Raw genomic sequence first — 21,782 nt, forward strand, 5'->3', positions numbered from 1 at the left:
AAAATAAAAAATATGCTAGTTATGTTGGGATTGAAAAATAGTCTAGAGGAGAATAAATGAACTCTTTTAATTTTTTTTTTAAAAATAATTCGAGCCGGACTTAACAATTATTGGTTGTTAAAGCATTTTCTTAAACGTCAAGAAGTAACTGGACTACTTAAAAGATTTTGATTGTGGAAACGGTCTATATTCAATATAAGCAAACATTTAACAATTCGGTTAAATAAGAACAACAAAGCAGACATAGATATAAGGCGTAAATAAATAATACACTATATTTATGGATGTTAACAACTCTTACATCACCCTTAATTTCTTTCACTTAAGAAACAATCCACTAAAAGAATTTTACTTATACAATCTTTGTACAAACTTACTTCGATTAGGACTGATCACTGCCTAAATTGAAACTCTTAGTAACAACTCAAACAAAACAATATATAAGTATGTCTGTCTTTGAAACCCTTCGTTCAAATAGATATAACACAAACTCTTCGACTGATAACTCTGAATGGCTAGAGTTGGGTGAAGTGACACAATTTGATCATCAGATGATCTGATATGAAAAGTAATTATATGCTAGTGAACAATTTGATATTTGAAAAAATAAGAGTGCTCGAAATCTTGTATGTTGCAGATTGTAAAAGTTTCAGTCTCATATCTTCTTCAATGTTGAATCTGCATATTTATACACAAACAAGTACTCCAACAGACGGAAACTTTTCAAAATCATATACATTAATACCCGACAAGATGATATTGTCAACTTCTCTTTATAGCACAATGTATTTAATGTTCATTTATTTATTTATTTATTTTTACGTATTTGACTAATTTGGATTCTGTGATTGACTATTGACATACTATGAAACATTTATGCAATCGGGAGCTGGTAGGATATTAATTTTTCATGATTTGTCAATGTAATTTACTTGATAGACCAGTTTGCGACTTGATCATATTAAAGCGGCCAGGTTGAATAATGGCTTGAACTAGAACGACTTAATATAATCATTTCAGTGAGAGTGCAGTCTGATTTGACTTCACGGCAACCAGCTAAAAACCTGAGAATGCATGTAATTAACAGCAGCTAGATCCTGAAACATCCCGAAATTGTCTATTATCACTAAAACTTGGAATATTATCAATCTAACAAGTTTTAGTAATCGAAAATGTAATTTTACATGAAAATTAGTAAAGTCCAATCAAACATGAGTATGTTTTATATTTTTATTTTGAAATATATATCTTATTTAAAAAATTTCCCATCCAAATATTTCATAGCTTTTACAAATTTACAATCGCATGCCATACCTAGCTAGACCAACTATCCTTCTCTTCAAGCTTATAATCTCATGTGTCTTATAAGTTGTTTTGGATGTTATAAAAATTATAAGTCATATGATCTTATTTTTAAAATAAGCTTATAATATTTTTGAAAAAAAATATAAATGTAAAGAAGTAAAACATATTATTAACAAAATTATAAAAATTACACAATACCACGAAAATGATTCGATAGTTATATTTTTGGGAGGCTAAATATTTATAATAATATTTATGTTGATATTTTGGTGTTCTAAAATATTACAATAAGATTTTAAAAAGTAAATTAGAGTGGCCCAACTCTTTTTAAAGAGTGAATTTAGGCATCTTATAAACTATTTTAATATTTTTTTTTTACCAAACACAATATATAAATTGTCAAACTTCTTATTTTTACATCTTATAAGCTCGGTAAAAAAGGAGGAAGTGCAATTTTCATTATTGCGTGTGTCTCTTTGGAATTTTGATCATTTATATTGTACAAATTATTTTAATAATTTATCTTTCAGTTTTTAGAAATTTATTTATTTTAACCGAGAGTGTTATGTGCATTGATGTGACAATGCATTGATGTGACAATGCACATATGAGCATCATGTTGGCGTCAGGTCAATGTCAAAGTTAGAACCAAATTAGCACCGTGTTAATTAGAAAAATAACAAAAAAAAAAGAATTAAAACTAAAATTTGATAACGTAAATGACCAAAATAGCAAATAGGTAATTATATAGAATCAAAATTTTAATTTTCCCTAAAAACATATTTATCAAATATTCGCACCTCATGATTTTCAAAAGAATAGGTTTATTGTGAGACGGTCTCAAGAATCTTTATCTGTGAGACGTGTCAACCCTACCGATTTTCACAATAAAAAGTAATATTTTTAGCATAAAAATAATAATTTTTCATAAATGAGCCAAATAAGATACCCGTCTCACAAAATACGACATGTGAGAGCGTCTCACAGAAGTTTTTGCCTTTTCAACTTGTCAAGAACTATATAGGATATGAAAAATTATATTTTCGTCAAAAAAAGAGGAAAGAAATCGCAATTTTCTCTATGCATTGGTATTATGCAATTAAGACAGCTAACTAGGTCATTCCAGGGAGTTTCATCAGATCTAAATGTACTTTGAGCATGATATATATAAATTCTAAGAATTTTTTTAATTATAAAAAATAATTTATTATAATTATTAAAAAAATTAAAAGAATTTAATTACATGTACCACATAGGATTCCCTAGCTTTAAGTCCAAAACGTAGCATATGTCTTATATTGTGAACATGTTAAGCTGTTTCACGACAGACAAAGAGACGGCTAAATTACGCGTTAATGAAAGCTTAAGAATACTTTTGACTATTTCTTTGTAGGATTAAGATACAGCTAATTATCATGAGATTAATTAATTAATAAAATAATACTTAATAAAGTCTAAATATTATAGAATATGTTAAAAAAAGTGATGGGACAAATTCACAAAACATCTGTGAAAACAACTCGACTGGTTTCCTTTAGCTATAGCTAGCTACTTTGAAATTGAATTCTTTGCCGACTTAATTCATTTTGAAATGTAAATTTTAAATTATTAGAAAATATTGCGCATGTGCGAGCAAGATTTGTTCATATTATTTGATTTGACTAAGCCATATCGTTTGTATCAATGCATGTCTTTAGGAGTTATTATATTCAATAAATTAAAGAAACTATTTAATTTACACAAAAACTCATGTGAGACGGTCTCACGGGTCAATTTTGTGAAACAAATATTCTATATGGCTCATCCACGAAAAAGAATTACTTTTTATGTCAAATATATTATTTTTGTTGTACATATGGAAATGTTCGATCCGTCTCACAAATAAAGATCTGTGAGACCGTCTTATGAAATATCTACTCTTTAATTTATAGTGACTTTTCCGATGAGATGTCTAGTTGAACTTTGGTGATATTATATTCAATAAATAAAAGGAAACTATATAATTTTCATCGAGTATGTTTGTCTAATTATAATTTTAGTTATGTGTTATTAAAATTGAGTTTTATTCCTGTATTTTTTAATTTTTTTGAAAAATTTAGTCCTTTTTCATTGATCGTGAATGGTGATGTGATATCACACACAACATCGCACTTAAGATTTCGAGGCTCTAATTCGAACTTAAAAAATTGAGCCCCCAAAGAAAAATAATATAATAATTTATAACATTGTAAATTATTAGCTAGCTCTATTTCATAAATTATGATTTACATTGTGAACGGACAAGCAATTAAGTTGGCCTATTTTGTTCTATGATTTTCTTGTTAGAATTATCGACCATGATTCACAGTACACAATTCATGCAATCACAGTGAATCAAGTTTATGAAAGAAACAACAAAGAAGACGATTGAGTTACGTGGTTCGGCTATTGAATAGCCTACGTCCACGGCAGAAAAGGAGCAGCTTCTTTCTAGAAATAACAGAGAGTTTATACAAGTGCATCACCAAGAATCTAAGTTGAAATACAATTGAGATTGTTCCCTCAAGACTTCTTCAACTCTCCTACTTGCTTTTGTGCATGAGTCCTCTCTGATATCTCTCCTTCAAGCGTGATTTTCATCCCCCTTGTTCTCTTGGAGTCTGACCCGTATATATAGTCTCTTCCTTGAATATACAACAGACTTCAACCCGCCACCAACTGTCCAACTGCTAGATAAAAGCCCAGGCCCGCTACCGTTGGACTAACTGCTTTTGGCCCAGAACTTGAGAGTCACCCGAATATCCCAACAATTCTCCACCTTGACTCTAAAGTTAGCTACTCCCTTCTTGTTCTTAGTTCAGTTCCACTTCACTGCCTTGACTAAGTTCATGCAATTGCATTGACTTGAGGCAATGATTTGGTCATCATGTCAGCTGGATTGTCTTTTGTATCTATCTTTTGCACCTGAACTTCTCCTTTGGATATCACATCTTTGACAAAATGTAATCTGACATCTATATGTTTGGATCTTTCATGATAGACCTGGTGCTTTGATAAGTGTATGGCACTTTGGTTATCACAATACACCTCCACCTTGTCCTGAGGAATGCCCAACTCTAACACCATTCCTTTCAACCAGAGCGCCTCTTTGATCCCTTCTGTGAGAGCTATGTATTCTGATTCTGTAGTTGACAAAGCTACTACAAACTGTAATGTAGCTTTCCAGCTTACAGCTGTGCCACACATTGTGAATATAAAACCTGAAAGCGACTTCCTTGTGTCTATGTTACCTGCAAAATCAGAGTCTACATACCCAACTATTGGATTCTCCAAGCTGTTTTGTTTCTCAAACAACAGCCCAATCTTTGTCGAACCATTCAAGTATTTCAACACCCCTTTGAGAGCTTGCCAATGAGTTTCACCGGGATTTGCCATATACCTTGACACCACACTCATGTTGTGTGCTAAATCAGGTCTTGTGCAGACCATTCCATACATAATACTCCCAACTCCACTGGCATACGGGACATGCAACATATTTCCTTTTTCTTCTTCAGTAACAGGGGACTGCTCTTGATTTAGTTTAAGGTACTGAGGGATAGGTATAGTGATCGGTTTGGACTCATTCATGTTAAGTCTTCGAAGAACTTTGCAAATGTATGAGTTTTGGCACAAGAACATTCTGTTCTTGTTCCTATCCCTAATGATTTACATCCCTATGATTCTTTTGGCCTCTCCTAGTTGTTTCATATCAAATTCTGAGCTCAGAAGTTGCTTAACTGTGAGAACACGACTTTTCAGCAGCTAGCAATTTCAGTAGCAAATGAAAATTCCAGCAGAAGCTAGCAATTCCAGCATCAAGCTAATATTTCAGAAGTTGATATTTTCCAGCAGAGCAGACATGTAATTTCCAGCAGACAGAATCCAGCAGCAGAAGAGCGAGAAAGCAGCAGAAGAGCGAAGAAGCAGCAGACAGTTACTGATTCAGCTTAGACTTGTAACTGAAGCATTAACATGGAATAAAGGCTGTTAATGGCAGATTATTGCCTTTAATTGGGAGGCTAACAGTCAGAATTTCACCTATAAATATCACTCTCAAACACCTGAATTGGTTTACCAAAACCTTGAGTTATCACCTGAAATTAGAGCTAAGAGAGTGCATTTTCGAAGCTGTAAAATCCAGTAGCGAGGCAAGCAGATTTCAGTAGACTTCAACCGAAACTCTAGCAATCTACTGTAAGTGGGCTTATATGTAAACATCTTGAAATCCGTTTGATAATTTTGTTTTAAAGTTCAGTTTCTGTATGTTTGATTTCTGATTTTGAAGCACTGAAACTCCCTAGTGAACTAATGGTAGGAATATATATTCTGAACATTTCTGAATTCTGATTCTGATTCTGGCCTCACCCCTTAGAGGAGAGAACATATAGGGGACTGATATCAGTTTAGCCATGAAATTCACTAACGTGCTCAGTGCTTACTAATTCTGAATTCTGTTCTGTAATTTCTGAATTCTGATTACTATTCTGAAAACAAGAGTTCTCTGTATATTATCGTATTACTGTTTCTGTTGAAAACGATTTCGAAACCGGGAGTTATTCCCGCCCCCTCTTACTGAGTGACAATCATATCACTCACCCACCAAACCCATCCCAGATAAAAACGAGGAAGAGTTGATAGAAGAAGAGGAGCAACGTCAGTTTTGGGGCTGGTGATGAAGACCGTTGTTATCAGTTCTTATTTATGTTTATTTCGTTGCAGTTGATAGACCTGGTGCTTTGATAAGTGTATGGCACTTTGGTTATCACAATACACCTCCACCTTGTCCTGAGGAATGCCCAACTCTAACACCATTCCTTTCAACCAGAGCGCCTCTTTGATCCCTTCTGTGAGAGCTATGTATTCTGATTCTGTAGTTGACAAAGCTACTACAGACTGTAATGTAGCTTTCCAGCTTACAGCTGTGCCATACATTGTGAATATAAAACCTGAAAGCGACTTCCTTGTGTCTATGTTACCTGCAAAATCAGAGTCTACATACCCAACTATTGGATTCTCCAAGCTGTTTTGTTTCTCAAACAACAGCCCAATCTTTGTCGAACCATTCAAGTATTTCAACACCCCTTTGAGTGCTTGCCAATGAGTTTCACCGGGATTTGCCATATACCTTGACACCACACTCATGTTGTATGCTAAATCAGGCCTTGTGCAGACCATTCCATACATAATGCTCCCAACTCCACTGGCATACGGGACATGCAACATATTTCCTTTTTCTTCTTCAGTAACAGGGGACTGCTCTTGAGTTAGTTTAAGGTACTGAGGGATAGGTATAGTGATCGGTTTGGACTCATTCATGTTAAGTCTTCGAAGAACTTTGCAAATGTATGATTTTGGCACAAGAACATTCTGTTCTTGTTCCTATCCCTAATGATTTACATCCCTAGGATTCTTTTGGCCTCTCCTAGTTGTTTCATATCAAATTCTGAGCTCAGAAGTTGCTTAACTGTGAGAACTCGACTTTTCAGCAGCTAGCAATTTCAGTAGCAAATGAAAATTCCAGCAGAAGCTAGCAATTCCAGCATCAAGCTAATATTTCAGAAGTTGATATTTTCCAGCAGAGCAGACATGTAATTTCCAGCAGACAGAATCCAGCAGCAGAAGAGCGAGAAAGCAGCAGCAGCAGAAGAGCGAGAAAGCAGCAGACAGTTACTGATTCAGCTTAGACTTGTAACTGAAGCATTAACATGGAATAAAGGCTGTTAATGGCAGATTATGGCCTTTAATTGGGAGGCTAACAGTCAGAATTTCACCTATAAATATCACTCTCAAACACCTGAATTGGTTTACCAAAACCTTGAGTTATCACCTGAAATTAGAGCTAAGAGAGTGCATTTTCGAAGCTATAAAATCCAGTAGCGAGGCAAGCAGATTTCAGTAGACTTCAACCGAAACTCTAGCAATCTACTGTAAGTGGGCTTATATGTAAACATCTTGAAATCCGTTTGATAATTCTGTTTTAAAATTCAGTTTCTGTATGTTTGATTTCTGATTTTGAAGCACTGAAACTCCCTAGTGAACTAATGGTAGGAATATATATTCTGAACATTTCTGAATTCTGATTCTGATTCTGGCCTCACCCCTTAGAGGAGAGAACATATAGGGGACTGATATCAGTTTAGCCATGAAATTCACTAACGTGCTCAGTGCTTACTAATTCTGAATTCTGTTCTGTAATTTCTGAATTCTGATTACTATTCTGAAAACAAGAGTTCTCTGTATATTATCGTATTACTGTTTCTGTTGAAAACGATTTCGAAACTGGGAGTTATTCCCGCCCCCGCTTACTGAGTGACAATCATATCACTCACCCACCAAACCCATCCCAGATAAAAACGAGGAAGAGTTGATAGAAGAAGAGGAGCTGTAACGTACCGTACTTTTACTACTTGAAATTTGCGGAAAAATAAAAATTTCATTCAAATAAAACATCCGTACGGTAGTCACCCAACATTCATAAAATATCTTTAAAATAATCCATCATCAAATAAAAGTTTGCTAAAAGAACGCTGTCTCAAAACGTCTCACATTCAAATCATAACATCAGAGTATTTTAAAAGTTTGCCTAAACATAAACTTGCGGTCCTCGGGTTTAGCCTGCCGCTCAGCCCAAGCCTGCCCCTTGGTCGCCACCTCCTAATTCCTGCTCATCGTACTCACCTGCATCGATCAAGTCTAGTGAGTCTAAAGACTCAACACGTATAAACTGGAAATAACGAGTATTACATAATAAAAGCGCATGCATCTTTAAAATAGGACATACATACTTTAAATTGAACTTGCATAAACTTCAACTTGAAATAGACTTGAACTTGAACATACATACATACAAAACTAGACGTGCCATCATCATAAACTTTCATAAACATACTGCATACGTAAACATACATAACTTCATCATTTTTCGTAGAGGATGTTTCAAAGCAAGTGACCCATACATAATAAACGCCTGATCAGACACACCACAGTACTGGGCTGACAGGGACGTATCCACTGTCGCATACATGAGATCCCCGTTCATAATTTAACGGGCTGGTTGGTCCCCGTTCATAATTTAACGCTTTCCAACCACGATCTAACCCGTTCATAATTTAACGGGGCGGAGAGGTCCTCGGCCACGTTCACCGACTTCCAAACCCATTCATAATTTGGTCACAAGTCAATTAGCATACCTCAAAAACTTAAACATATTTTCTTTGCACGTCAAACATATTTACTTGGCGTTGAGGGATTCGTTGGGCTTCGATCGGGGCCGTTGCTGCACATACTGATCATGGATTGACATGCTTAACTTGCATACTTAGACGTAGGTAAATCATGCTCACTTACGAGTTCATTAAATTCTTAGGACGTTCTACAATTCCCCATGACTCGACTTTGTAAATCATTGTACTAACCCATGACGTCTAACCTCAAAGCATAATAAATTATCCTTCCCCAAAAATGAAGGACACGGATCCCGTACCTACATCCGTGTAGGGGTCCGTGTAGGCTCTGGACATTGACACCGAAGGAAAACAAAGGCACGGACCCCGTGTCAGGGTCCGGGTGAGGGTCCGTGTAGGTACTGTAAAAGGACTACTCGGGAAGCGAAGGGGCACGGACCCCGTGTATGAGTCCGGAACCAGGTCCGTGTACCTACTGTAAAGACGCACCGAGGGAAAACAAAGACACGGACCCCGTGCTTGGGTCCGTGTGGGGGTCCGTCTGCACACTGTACGAAGAAACCTGCGAGAAAACTTATGCACATGCCTACACACCCAAATTGACACTTGAACACGATGATTCAACACCTTAAGGACACCATAACATTGCATAAAACTTATATAAACACTTCAAGATACGACGTCCACCATGCTACCCAATACAGCGCTAATTGGCAATTGACATCAACCGAGTTCCTACGACTTTAAACTAATTCAAACACCTAACGACGTCCAACAAAACCTTGAGACCTACAACAAACCTCAATACTAACATACTCATATGCAGCGACGATCGCCCGTCGATTTCCAACGAAGCCTGCAACATAAAACTTCAAAAATACAATGGTGCCAAACTTTTCTTAAAATTTCAGTTTGAGCAGTCACACGAAAAATATCATAACTCTCTCATTTTTCGTCCAAAAATCTTGAATTTTATGTCAAATCGAAGGTATCGAAAAGTTCTACGTTTTTGCCGTTGAAAGTTTTCCCAAAATATGAACAGAAAAATCGCAGTTTTGACATGAACAGTAAAAACGAGTTTTAGATCTAAAAATTTTCCTTCGAGATTGATCCAATCCATGATCCGCTCAAACTACTATCATCATACATGACTTTTACGCATAAAAACAACGCAATTCGATATATGACTTGATCGACACAGCAAGAACAGAATATACGTGCCTTTTTAACGATAAACGTTACCGAATGACGACACCGAAGCGGAGATAGGAGCGAGGTTGATCCGGGACGAACGTGGCACCGTTTTTCCTTGAAAATAACCAACGAAAATCGCTGGGAATATTGAATAAAATGGGCGGCTGCTGTTTTGCAAAGAACCCTAAGCTTTTTCTCTCAAAAATAATACAAACTAGAATGGATTGAAGAGTGTGTGTTTTGTGCGTGTGATTACTGCGTGTAAAAGTGTGTTGGAGTGTGTTTTGAGCACTAATGTGTGTGTGAGTGTTAATAATTAAAAGTTGCTAATGACTAATTGACAACTTAATAAAAAATATACTAACTTTCCCTTACTTTAACACAACTCTAATAAAAATAAATAGTGCAAGTGCTAAACTTAAAAGTTTAAACATCTTACAATTACTAAATAATTATCTTATACATTAAAATACTAACATCTCATAAAATACTAATTTTAAAAGTTTTAAACTCTTAAAATTGCTAAATAATAATTTAGGCTCAAAAATGCTAAAACTCACTAAATTATTTAAAAATGCCCCCAAACTCAACTTAAAATAAAATACCATCTTTAAAATTGCCAAAAATCGTCACCGAGTCTTTTCCTCAATCCCGCTTCGAATAATCGCCTGAAACATGAAACTCAAAAGACATTTTAACGTGCATGACGTAACATAACTTAATTTAAAATAGTGCATTTAAATAAATTATGCAAGACTAAACTCCTTTAAAATAAATTGAATGTTTTAATAATTTAAATAGATGCATGGGTTATATGTGTACTGAAATCGGGTTCTACAGTTCCTCCCCCACTTATATAAATTTCGTCCTCGAAATTAAGTCTTACCGAACAATTCCGGGTAGCGAAGTCTCATATCTGTCTCTGATTCCCATGTGGCCTCTTCCACTGATTGGTTCCACCACCGAACTTTGACTAGCTTAGTCACTTTGTTCCGGAGTCTGCGCTCCTGTCTGTCGAGGATTTGAGTCGGTCTTTCCTCATAAGATAAATCTGGAGCAAGCTGCAAAGGCTCATAACTCAGAATGTGCGAAGGATTTGCCAAATATTTTCTCAACATCGAGACATGGAACACATTGTGCACCCCGGCCAGATTCGACGGAAGGGCAACACGATAAGCTAGTGTCCCAACCCTGTCCAAAATCTCAAACGGTCCAATAAACCTCGGACTCAACTTGCCTCTCTTCCCAAATCTCATAACACCCTTCATGGGTGCTATCTTGACGAAGACGTGATCCCCAACGGCAAACTCGAGATCTCTTCTTCTCTTATCGGCATAGCTCTTCTGACGGCTTTGGGCGGTCTTCATTCTGTCACGGATCTTGACCACCACTTCTGCAGTCTGCTGAACTATCTCTGGGCCAAGATCTGTTCTCTCACCAACTTCATCCCAATGAACTGGCGATCTGCACTTCCGACCATACAACGCTTCATAGGGAGCCATACCAATCGATGCTTGGAAGCTGTTGTTGTATGTGAACTCCACTAGGGGTAGCCTAGACTCCCAAGCTCCTTGAAAATCAATCATGCACGCCCTTAGCAAATCCTCTAAAATCTGAATCACTCGCTCAGACTGGCCATCTGTCTGCGGGTGAAATGCTGTACTGAACAGTAACTTTGTCCCCATAGCTGCATGCAAGCTCTTCCAGAAGGACGATGTGAACCTCGGGTCCCTGTCGGACACAATAGAGACTGGGAACCCATGCAAACGGACTATCTCCCTGATATAAAGATCCGCATACCGCGTCATGGAGAAAGTCGTCTTCACTGGCAGAAAATGCGCTGACTTAGTGAGTCGGTCCACGATAACCCAAATAGAATTAGACCCTTTGACTGACTTAGGTAACCCAACGACGAAATCCATAGTGATGTTCTCCCATTTCCACTCTGGGATAGGGAGTGGCTTAAGCAAACCTGCTGGCCTCTGATGCTCTGCCTTCACCTGCTGACAAGTGAGGCACTCAGATACAAATCTGCGGATGTCTCTCTTCATCCCTGGCCACCAATACAATAACTGTAGGTCCTTGTACATCTTGGTACCTCCTGGGTGAATAGAATACGGAGATGCGTGTGCCTCTGTCAGAATATCCTGTCGGATCGAATCACTACTAGGCACCCACATTCTGTCTCTGTATCTCACGATACCATCTGACACTGTGTACAAAATACTGCCCTTAGCTTCATCCTTCAGTCTCCATTTCTGTAGTTGCTCATCTGAAGGCTGTCCTGTTCGAATGCGGTCTAGTAAATCAGATTTGACTGTCAGATTTGACTGTCTAGGAGCTCTGCCCTTATGATAAATCTCTAGACCAAACCTCTGAATCTCAGACTGAAGCGGCCTCTGAACTGACAATTGTGCTATGACTGCCACTTTTCTGCTCAAAGCGTCTGCCACGACGTTAGCTTTTCCCGGATGGTAGCTAATTTCGCAATCATAGTCCTTCACAAGTCCTAACCACCATCTCTGTCTCATATTCAGCTCTTTCTGCGTGAAGAAATATTTGAGACTCTTGTGGTCGGTGAAAATCTGACATTTCTCGCCGTATAGATAGTGTCTCCAAATTTTCAGTGCGAAGACAACGCGGCTAACTCAAGATCGTGAGTCGGGTAGTTCTTCTCATGCACCTTTAACTGTCTGGAAGCATAAGCTATAACTCGACCCTGTTGCATCAACACTGCTCCTAAACCGAGCTTAGATGCATCGGTGTATAACACATAATCTCCTTGCCCTGACGGGCATGGCTAACACCGGTGCTGAAATGAGAGCTTGCTTCAACGTGTCGAAGCTCTTCTGGCATTCTTCACTCCACACGAACTTAGCATTCTTCTTGGTGAGTGAAGTGAGTGGCACCGCTATGGATGAAAATCCCTTAATAAACTTACGGTAGTAGCCTGCTAAACCCAAGAAGTTGCGGATTTCAGATGCATTCTTCGGCTCAACCCATTCCTTGACAGCCGCTACTTTCGCTGGATCCACCTCGATTCCACTGCCAGATACTATATGCCCCAAAAATGCTACATTTTCTAACCAAAATTCACACTTACTGAATTTCGCAAATAACTTGCGACTCTGCAATGTCTGTAATACTGTCCTCAAGTGCTGGTTGTGCTCCTCATGGCTCTTCGAGTATATTAGAATGTCGTCAATGAATACTATGACGAATTGATCGAGGAACGGCTGAAATACTCGGTTCATGAGGTCCATGAAAATTGCTGGAGCATTGGTCAATCCAAACGGCATTACTAAGAACTCGTAATGCCCGTACCTGGTCCTGAAGGCCGTCTTGTGAACATCTGCATCCTTAACCTTCAGCTAATGATACCCTGATCGAAGATCTATCTTAGAGAACACGGTAGCTCCCTGCAACTGATCGAACAAGTCTTCGATTCTAGGCAACGGGTATTTGTTCTTGATCGTTACCTTGTTTAGTTCACGGTAATCGATGCACAACCTCATGCTCCCATCCTTCTTCTTCACAAAGAGCACTGGTGCGCCCCACGGTGAGAAACTAGGGCGGATAAAGCCTTTGTCGAGGAGCTCTTGAATCTGCTGCTTGAGCTCTAACATCTCAGCTGGAGCTAACCTGTATGGCGCCTTAGAGATTGGCGCTGTGCCCGGCACGAGCTCGATTTCAAACTCCACCTCTCTCTCTGGTGGAAGGCCGGTGACGTCATCAGGAAAGACGTCTGGAAATTCGCTGACTACTGGCACTTCTGAAATAGAAGGAGTGGGCACGTCAGGCGCTGAAATAATACTAGCCAAGAAGGCTTGACATCCCTTGGAGATCAACCTCTTCGCCTGCATGCCCGAAATCATGCGAGGAAAGCTTCTCCATCTGGCTGGCTCAAAAAGAAATTGCTCCATGCCCGGCGGTCTAACCAAAACTGACCTCTTCTGAAAATCTATCAGAACTCTATTCTTAGCTAGCCAGTCCATGCCCAAGATAATGTCGAATTCTGGCATCGGCAATAGGATTAAATCTGCATATACCAGGTGGCCATGCAGTTCTAGATCGATATCCCTGATCACACTGGTAGCCAACAGCTCTTTCCCTGACGGGACTGTCACTGAAAAGTTCACGTCTAGGCCTATGGACTTGAGGTCCAAATGATTAGCAAATGTCTCCGATATGAAGGAGTGAGTGGCTCCTGAGTCTATCAGTGCAGTCGGGGATAGTCTCTTAATAAAAATGTTTCCTGAGACGCGTTAGCACAACACAAAACTAACTTACATCCCAATTATTCTACCATAACCTGAAGCACAAAATACACCTAATAATCCAACTAAAATACTAGTAATCTCAATTAAAGTTAAACAGGAAATGCAAGGAAATAAATACTGAGCTTAGATAGGAAAGGTTACCGGTCAGTAGAGTGGTGTCTGGGTTCGCCTCCTGAGCATGCATAGCGAATACCCTGCCCTGGGTTGGTTGCTTCCACTGTGGGCACTCTTTCAGCATGTGGTCCGTAGCTCCACGTTTAAAACACTTGCCTGACCCATATAGGCACTGTCCCGGATGCTGGCGGTTGCATTTTGGACACACGGGAAAAACAACTGGTCTTTGTGGCGCCCCTTGCGGCTGAATGGGACCCTTGCCCTTAGGTGATCCCTGATACGGTTTCTTCCCAGGTGGCCCCTGATACTGCTTCTTAAACTGGGGTCGTTGATTCTGCTGCTGCTGGTGCTGCGGTGGTGCTTGATAGGGCCTCTTGCCCTGCATGTCGGCCTCAATATCTCGCTGGTCCTGCTCTGCCGCCAAGGCCCTAGATACGGCGACTGCATAAGAAGTGGAACCAGCTACTCTCACATCGCGGCGCAGGATCGGCCGCAGCCCATTCAGAAAATGCCTCAACTTTGCTTGGGCATCATTCGCAATGAGGGGCACGAAGTGACACCCCCTCTCAAACTTTCTCACAAACTCTGCCACGCTACTATCTCCTTGCCGCAGCGTCATGAACTCGTTGGTGAGTCGGGTTCGTACTTCCTCAGTGAAGTACTTGGAGTAGAAGACTTCCTTGAAACCATTCCATGGCAGTACTTGCAGATTAACCGCCACGGACGCGCTCTCCCACCATAACCTCGCATCTCCAGTCAATAAGAAGATGGCACAACGAACCCTATCAGCGTCTGCCAGCTCCATAAAGTCGAAAATTACTTCGATGGACTTGATCCATCCCTCAGCTATCATCGGGTCAGTGGTTCCCGAAAACTCCTTCGGACTCATCCTCCGGAACCTCTCATATACCGCCTCAGGTCTAGGCCTCTCCTCGGGGCCTACAGCAGTCTGGTTCCTCGCAAGCTGCGCGAAGAACTGAGTCATACCAGCAATCATCTGAGCTTGCATATCTGGTGGTGGAGGTGGTGGAGGATTGGCCCTCTCCTCCTCTCGCTGCTCTCTGTTCTCATCTCTTGTTTCCCGGTCGATCACACGTCTAGGAGGCATACTGTTCCAATAGATTACCCAACACGTAAACCCAACAAGCATGAATATAATACTAATATTTTAAGATGCACGTAATTTGAACTTTAAAACATAAACATGCTGAAATCATGATCTAATGCATAGTACATAGCATAACTCAAAACTTTAAAACTTACAGACTTGAGGTGTGACTTCGAGAGCTTCTTGCGACTGGCAGTAGGCGTAACCCTTTACAAGAACACCGCTCTGATACCAACTGTAACGTACCGTACTTTTACTACTTGAAATTTGCGGAAAAATAAAAATTTCATTCAAATAAAACATCCGTACTGTAGTCACCCAACATTCATAAAATATCTTTAAAATAATCCATCATCAAATAAAAGTTTGCTAAAAGAACGCTGTCTCAAAACGTCTCACATTCAAATCATAACATCAGAGTATTTTAAAAGTTTGCCTAAACATAAACTTGCGGTCCTCGGGTTTAGCCTGCCGCTCAGCCCAAGCCTGCCCCTTGGTCGCCACCTCCTAATTCCTGCTCATCGTACTCACCTGCATCGATCAAGTCTAGTGAGTCTAAAGACTCAACACGTATAAACTGGAAATAACGAGTATTACATAATAAAAGCGCATGCTTCTTTAAAATAGGACATACATACTTTAAATTGAACTTGCATAAACTTCAACTTGAAATAGACTTGAACTTGAACATACATACATACAAAACTAGACGTGCCATCATCATAAACTTTCATAAACATACTGCATACGTAAACATACATAACTTCATCATTTTTCGTAGAGGATGTTTCAAAGCAAGTGACCCATACATAATAAACGCCTGATCAGACACACCACAGTACTGGGCTGACAGGGACGTATCCACTGTCGCATACATGAGATCCCCGTTCATAATTTAACGGGCTGGTTGGTCCCCGTTCATAATTTAACGCTTTCCAACCACGATCTAACCCGTTCATAATTTAACGGGGCGGAGAGGTCCTCGGCCACGTTCACCGACTTCCAAACCCATTCATAATTTGGTCACAAGTCAATTAGCATACCTCAAAAACTTAAACATATTTTCTTTGCACGTCAAACATATTTACTTGGCGTTGAGGGATTCGTTGTGCTTCGATCGGGGCCGTTGCTGCACATACTGATCATGGATTGACATGCTTAACTTGCATACTTAGACGTAGGTAAATCATGCTCACTTACGAGTTCATTAAATTCTTAGGACGTTCTACAATTCCCCATGACTCGACTTTGTAAATCATTGTACTAACCCATGACGTCTAACCTCAAAGCATAATAAATTATCCTTCCCCAAAAATGAAGGACACGGATCCCATACCTACATCCGTGTAGGGGTCCGTGTAGGCTCTGGACATTGACACCGAAGGAAAACAAAGGCACGGACCCCGTGTCAGGGTCCGGGTGAGGGTCCGTGTAGGTACTGTAAAAGGACTACTCGGGAAGGGAAGGGGCACGGACCCCGTGTATGGGTCCGGAACCAGGTCCGTGTACCTACTGTAAAGACACACCGAGGGAAAACAAAGACACGGACCCCGTGCTTGGGTCCGTGTGGGGGTCCGTCTGCACACTGTACGAAGAAACCTGCGAGAAAACTTATGAACATGCCTACACACCCAAATTGACACTTGAACACGATGATTCAACACCTTAAGGACACCATATCATTGCATAAAACTTATATAAACAGTTCAAGATACGACGTCCACCATGCTACCCAATACAGCGCTAATTGGCAATTGACATCAACCGAGTTCCTACGACTTTAAACTAATTCAAACACCTAACGACGTCCAACAAAACCTTGAGACCTACAACAAACCTCAATACTAACATACTCATATGCAGCGACGATCGCCCGTCGATTTCCAACGAAGCCTGCAACATAAAACTTCAAAAATACAATGGTGCCAAACTTTTCTTAAAATTTCAGTTTGAGCAGTCACACGAAAAATATCATATCTCTCTCATTTTTCGTCCAAAAATCTTGAATTTTATGTCAAATCGAAGGTATCGAAAAGTTCTACGTTTTTTCCGTTGAAAGTTTTCCCAAAATATGAACAGAAAAATCGCAGTTTTGACATGAACAGTAAAACCGAGTTTTAGATCTAAAAATTTTCCTTCGAGATTGATTCAATCCATGATCCGCTCAAACTACTATCATCATACATGACTTTTACGCATAAAAACAACGCAATTCGATATATGACTTGATCGACACAGCAAGAACAGAATATACGTGCCTTTTTAACGATAAACGTTACCGAACGACGACACCGAAGCGGAGATAGGAGCGAGGTTGATCCGGGACGAACGTGGCACCGTTTTCCTTGAAAATAACCAACGAAAATCGCTGGGAATATTGAATAAAAGGGGCGGCTGCTGTTTTGCAAAGAACCCTAAGCTTTTTCTCTCAAAAATAATACAAACTAGAATGGATTGAAGAGTGTGTGTTTTGTGCGTGTGATTACTGCGTGTAAAAGTGTGTTGGAGTGTGTTTTGAGCACTAATGTGTGTGTGAGTGTTAATAATTAAAAGTTGCTAATGACTAATTGACAACTTAATAAAAAATATACTAACTTTCCCTTACTTTAACACAACTCTAATAAAAATAAATAGCACTTTACACTGTTACAAATACACGAGATTTAATCTCAATTTAACTAAAGATAAATTTAATCTTTATTCTTCAAATCTTCAATTTTAAGCAGCAAGCTGTGAGCTCTGCTTCTCAAATGCCTTTAAGGTAATCTTGGACCTTTCCAAATGTGGATGAACAAACCACTGTTTATAAACAGGATTTATCTCTGGATCTTTTAATCGATCTTCAAGATTTTTAATTTGATTATTAATTAATTTAATCTTCTTTTTTAAGATTTTCAAATAATTTGCAGACGGCATAATATAATCAAATGGAGGATCATAAATATAATCGTATGACATAAACTTACATGAAATGATGAAACTTGAAACTGAGAACTCAAGAACTGGAGAAAACTTCGAAACTCTTATTATGAGAAAGTAGTAGAGAATTTTGGTGTGTCGATCACAAAGGGAGTCGACTCCTTAAATAGCAAAGCAATACATAATAGTTACAGTGTTTACACAAATAAAAACATGACACGTGAAAAGTAAAACTCACACTTAATAATGCACAACAATACTACATACTTTATTACAAAGACTATAAGTCCCGTGATTGCTTGCCTTTTCATCCACTATCTTTAATGACATCCAGCTCATGCATTCAATAATGCATATATGTCATCTTCCTCATACGGGTCCTGAGCGTCTTGCAAATTATCCTGATCTGTCATTGGAGTATCATCCTCCATTTTCTCTTTTCCTTTAGAAGAAGTAGATTCTTGTGTTGACAGATTTGATTTTTCTCCAAATACTTCAGTAAACATTGAAGTAATGGTATCTTTATCAAGATGTTGGAAAAGTTCTTTTAACAGTGTTGTTTGTGTTGGGGTATCATGATTTAAATTCTTCATGGTTTCTCTGGCAACTCCCAGAGCTATTACCCCTTGACGGTCATATACTTTGCCTTCTGCAAAGAAATCTTCTTTACCCCACCATTTAATGAGAACTTTTCTGATTAAGAAAGTAGAGGTATATTTGAGATCAAATTTCTCTTTAGCCATATCCTGTAATCCATATTCCCATCGAATAATCCAAGGAACATTGTAGTTAACGGCGAATTGTAATATGGCTGTTAAACCATCAAACTGTGTATTTGCATTTAAAAATTTATTCCATATGTTTTTAACATTTCTCGGAAGAATAGAGGGCATTACCCCCCATGAGAAGAAAAAAGTTTTAAACCAAATTGGTATAAATTGATGAATATCATCTAATTGGAATTTTACCCACCATGAATGTTTTCTTTGAGAATTTTCATATAAAACAATGATATCCCAAGCCATGATATAATCATGGTAATTAAACATATTAGGCATTGCCTGAAAGGTGTTTAATTGACGTGCTTGTCCAAGGGGTAAACCCCAATTAGCAGCTGGGATAATCTTTTTTATTATCATTTTAGAAAAAGCGTAATCGCGATTGCGATCCATATGTTGGATTTCAACTGAGCCAGTTTCGACTAGAATTGTTTCAAAATAATCACGAGTTTTTCTCCCCAATATGGGTTGTAAATCTTTAATTAAATAGCTTTGAGCTATATGAATTGGGGATAGACCTTTTAGGTCTTTGTCAACAGGACAGCAATTAAGACATCCTGAAATTAGATAAGGATATTTTAATTCCTCTTTTGATCCCTTTAAAGCAAATATAGCATTATTATAATAATGTATTTCATACGCAGTAGGATCTTCTGCAAATTCTTTAATTGGATCAAACTTTTCTTCCTCTGTGTTAGCCATATTTGACTGAGGAACTGTAGCACCTCTTTTGAAAGGTGGTTTATTCATGGGCTTCTTCCCGGTGGCTGGTCTTTTTAAGACTGTCTTCCAAGGCTGATCCCTGCAAGAATTCTCTAGTTAGAAAATCTGGTAAAGAATTAGATTTTCCAGAAATATGTTCAATATCAAAATCGAAACAAGCTAATATTGCTTGCCATCTAGCAAATATTTGTTTAGATGCTATTACTTTAACATCTTTTAAAAGAATATCTTTGGCAGATTTACAATCAACTCTTAATAAAAATTTCTTATTTAAAAGATCACTTTCAAATTTTGTAATACATTTAACAATTGAAAGAATTTCTTTCTTTATTGTAGAATAATTCTTTTGAGTATTATTCCAAGTTCCAGAAGTATATCTTACAAGAATTTCTTTAGATGTATTATTTAATTGTTGTTTAAGTATTCCTCCATATCCAATATCAGAGGCGTCTGTTTCAACTATTTTGAATGCTTCAGGATTAGCAATAGATAAACAAGGGAGTTCTTTAACTCTTTCTTTTATTTTTTGTATTGCTAAAGTATGACTATTAGTCCATGGTTGAGGATTTTTCTTCAACCTTTGAAATAATAATTTACAATCTTGAGCGAGATCTTTATAAAAATCTCCTATATAATTAAGACTTCCAAGAAATCTTTGTAATTGATTTACATCAGTAATTTTATCAGGAAATTTATCAGCAAAAACAATTGCTCTTTCAATAGGAATTATTATTCCATTTTCAATATAATGTCCTAAGAATTTTATCTTAGTTTGAAAAAGTTTTACTTTTTTCTGATTTACTGCCAAACCAGCTTTTTTAGTAACTTGAATAAATATATTTAAATGTTTAAAATGCTGATCAATATTATCAGAATATATAAGGACATCATCTATATAGACAATAATATAATCTGTATAAGAATTATAAATTTCATTCATTATATTTTGGAATTCCATTGGAGCATTTTTTAATCCAAATGGCATTACATTCCATTCGTAATGGCCAAATGGTACAGTAAAAGCTGTTTTATATTTATCTTCTTCTTTTAGAAGAATTTGATAAAATCCTGATTTTAAATCAAAAGAAGAGAATACTTTTCCTTTAAATAATCTATTTAGTAAATCTCTTTTATTTGGTAATGGATGCTTTATCCATTTTAATGCTTTATTAAGTGGTTTATAATTGATAACAAGTCTTGGAGCTCCTCTTTCAATTTCGGCTGCATTTTCAACATAGAAAGCTGGGCAACTCCAAGGACTATTACTTGGTCTGATTAACTCTTTTTTAAGAAGACTATCAATTTCTTCTTTGCAATAATTTAAAAGTCTAGGCCCCATTGCTATAGGCCTTGCTTTTGTAGGAATTTTATTCTCAGAAAAATCATCTGTATAAGGAAGACTGACTTGATGTTTTTCCCTATTCCAAAAGGCATTAGGAACATCAGCGCATATCTCTTTAGATATGATTTCTGAAATAATTTTTATTTTTTCCTGAATTTTATCAGATTTTAACTTATCTTTAATATTTTTAAAGAGAATTTCATCTTTTAATGAAGTAATAAAATTTTCTTTATTACTAACTATTTTTTGTAAAATATTTATAGATTTTGAAACTGGTATTGTTGTGAATGGGAAAAATAAATCATTACCTTTAATGTTGGTATATAAACCCTTTTCATTAATTTTATTAATAGGAAACAACATTTGGAAAAATGGAGTTCCTAAAATCACAGGAGTAGATATATTTTTAATGAGAATAAAAGTTGTATTTAAACAAACTCCAGAGTTACATATTGCCACATCAGACAATTTGTAATTAACTATAAGAGGTTGCTTATTAGCAGCAGTGATAAATTGAGTAGTCTTTTTATAATATTTAGACGGAACAATTCCTTCACTGATGCAATTTACATCAGCTCCTGTATCTAATAATGCTTCAATAGTAATTTTAAATTTTTTGTTAATAATTAATGTTACTTTTGAGTACCATTTTTGAGAAATAATCTGATCAATTTTATTGATCCATACCATTTGATTTATTTCTTGATCATCATCATTTTTTGGTAAAATATCTTCTTCTTCTTCTTCCTCAGAAGTAGAATCTTTGTCCCAAGTATTATTATTAATACTAAGAGTATTTACTCTTTCTTTTAA

The 21,782-nt window shown here is 37.6% G+C and overlaps 1 protein-coding gene across 1 annotated transcript; it reads right to left on the bottom strand.

Annotated features, from left to right (window-relative positions):
* Positions 1-5,360: 5,360 nt before the first annotated feature.
* On the bottom strand, positions 5,361-6,642 carry LOC140827461 (secreted RxLR effector protein 161-like). Its single transcript, XM_073190137.1, has 2 exons — positions 6,055-6,642; positions 5,361-5,420 (listed from the first exon to the last, which is right to left on the bottom strand). Exons 1-2 carry the CDS (start codon positions 6,640-6,642, stop codon positions 5,361-5,363), a joined length of 648 nt encoding a protein of 215 aa, XP_073046238.1.
* Positions 6,643-21,782: the final 15,140 nt, after the last annotated feature.

Source organism: Primulina eburnea, chromosome 3, assembly GCF_022965805.1.
Source record: "Primulina eburnea isolate SZY01 chromosome 3, ASM2296580v1, whole genome shotgun sequence".
NCBI lineage: Eukaryota > Viridiplantae > Streptophyta > Magnoliopsida > Lamiales > Gesneriaceae > Primulina > Primulina eburnea.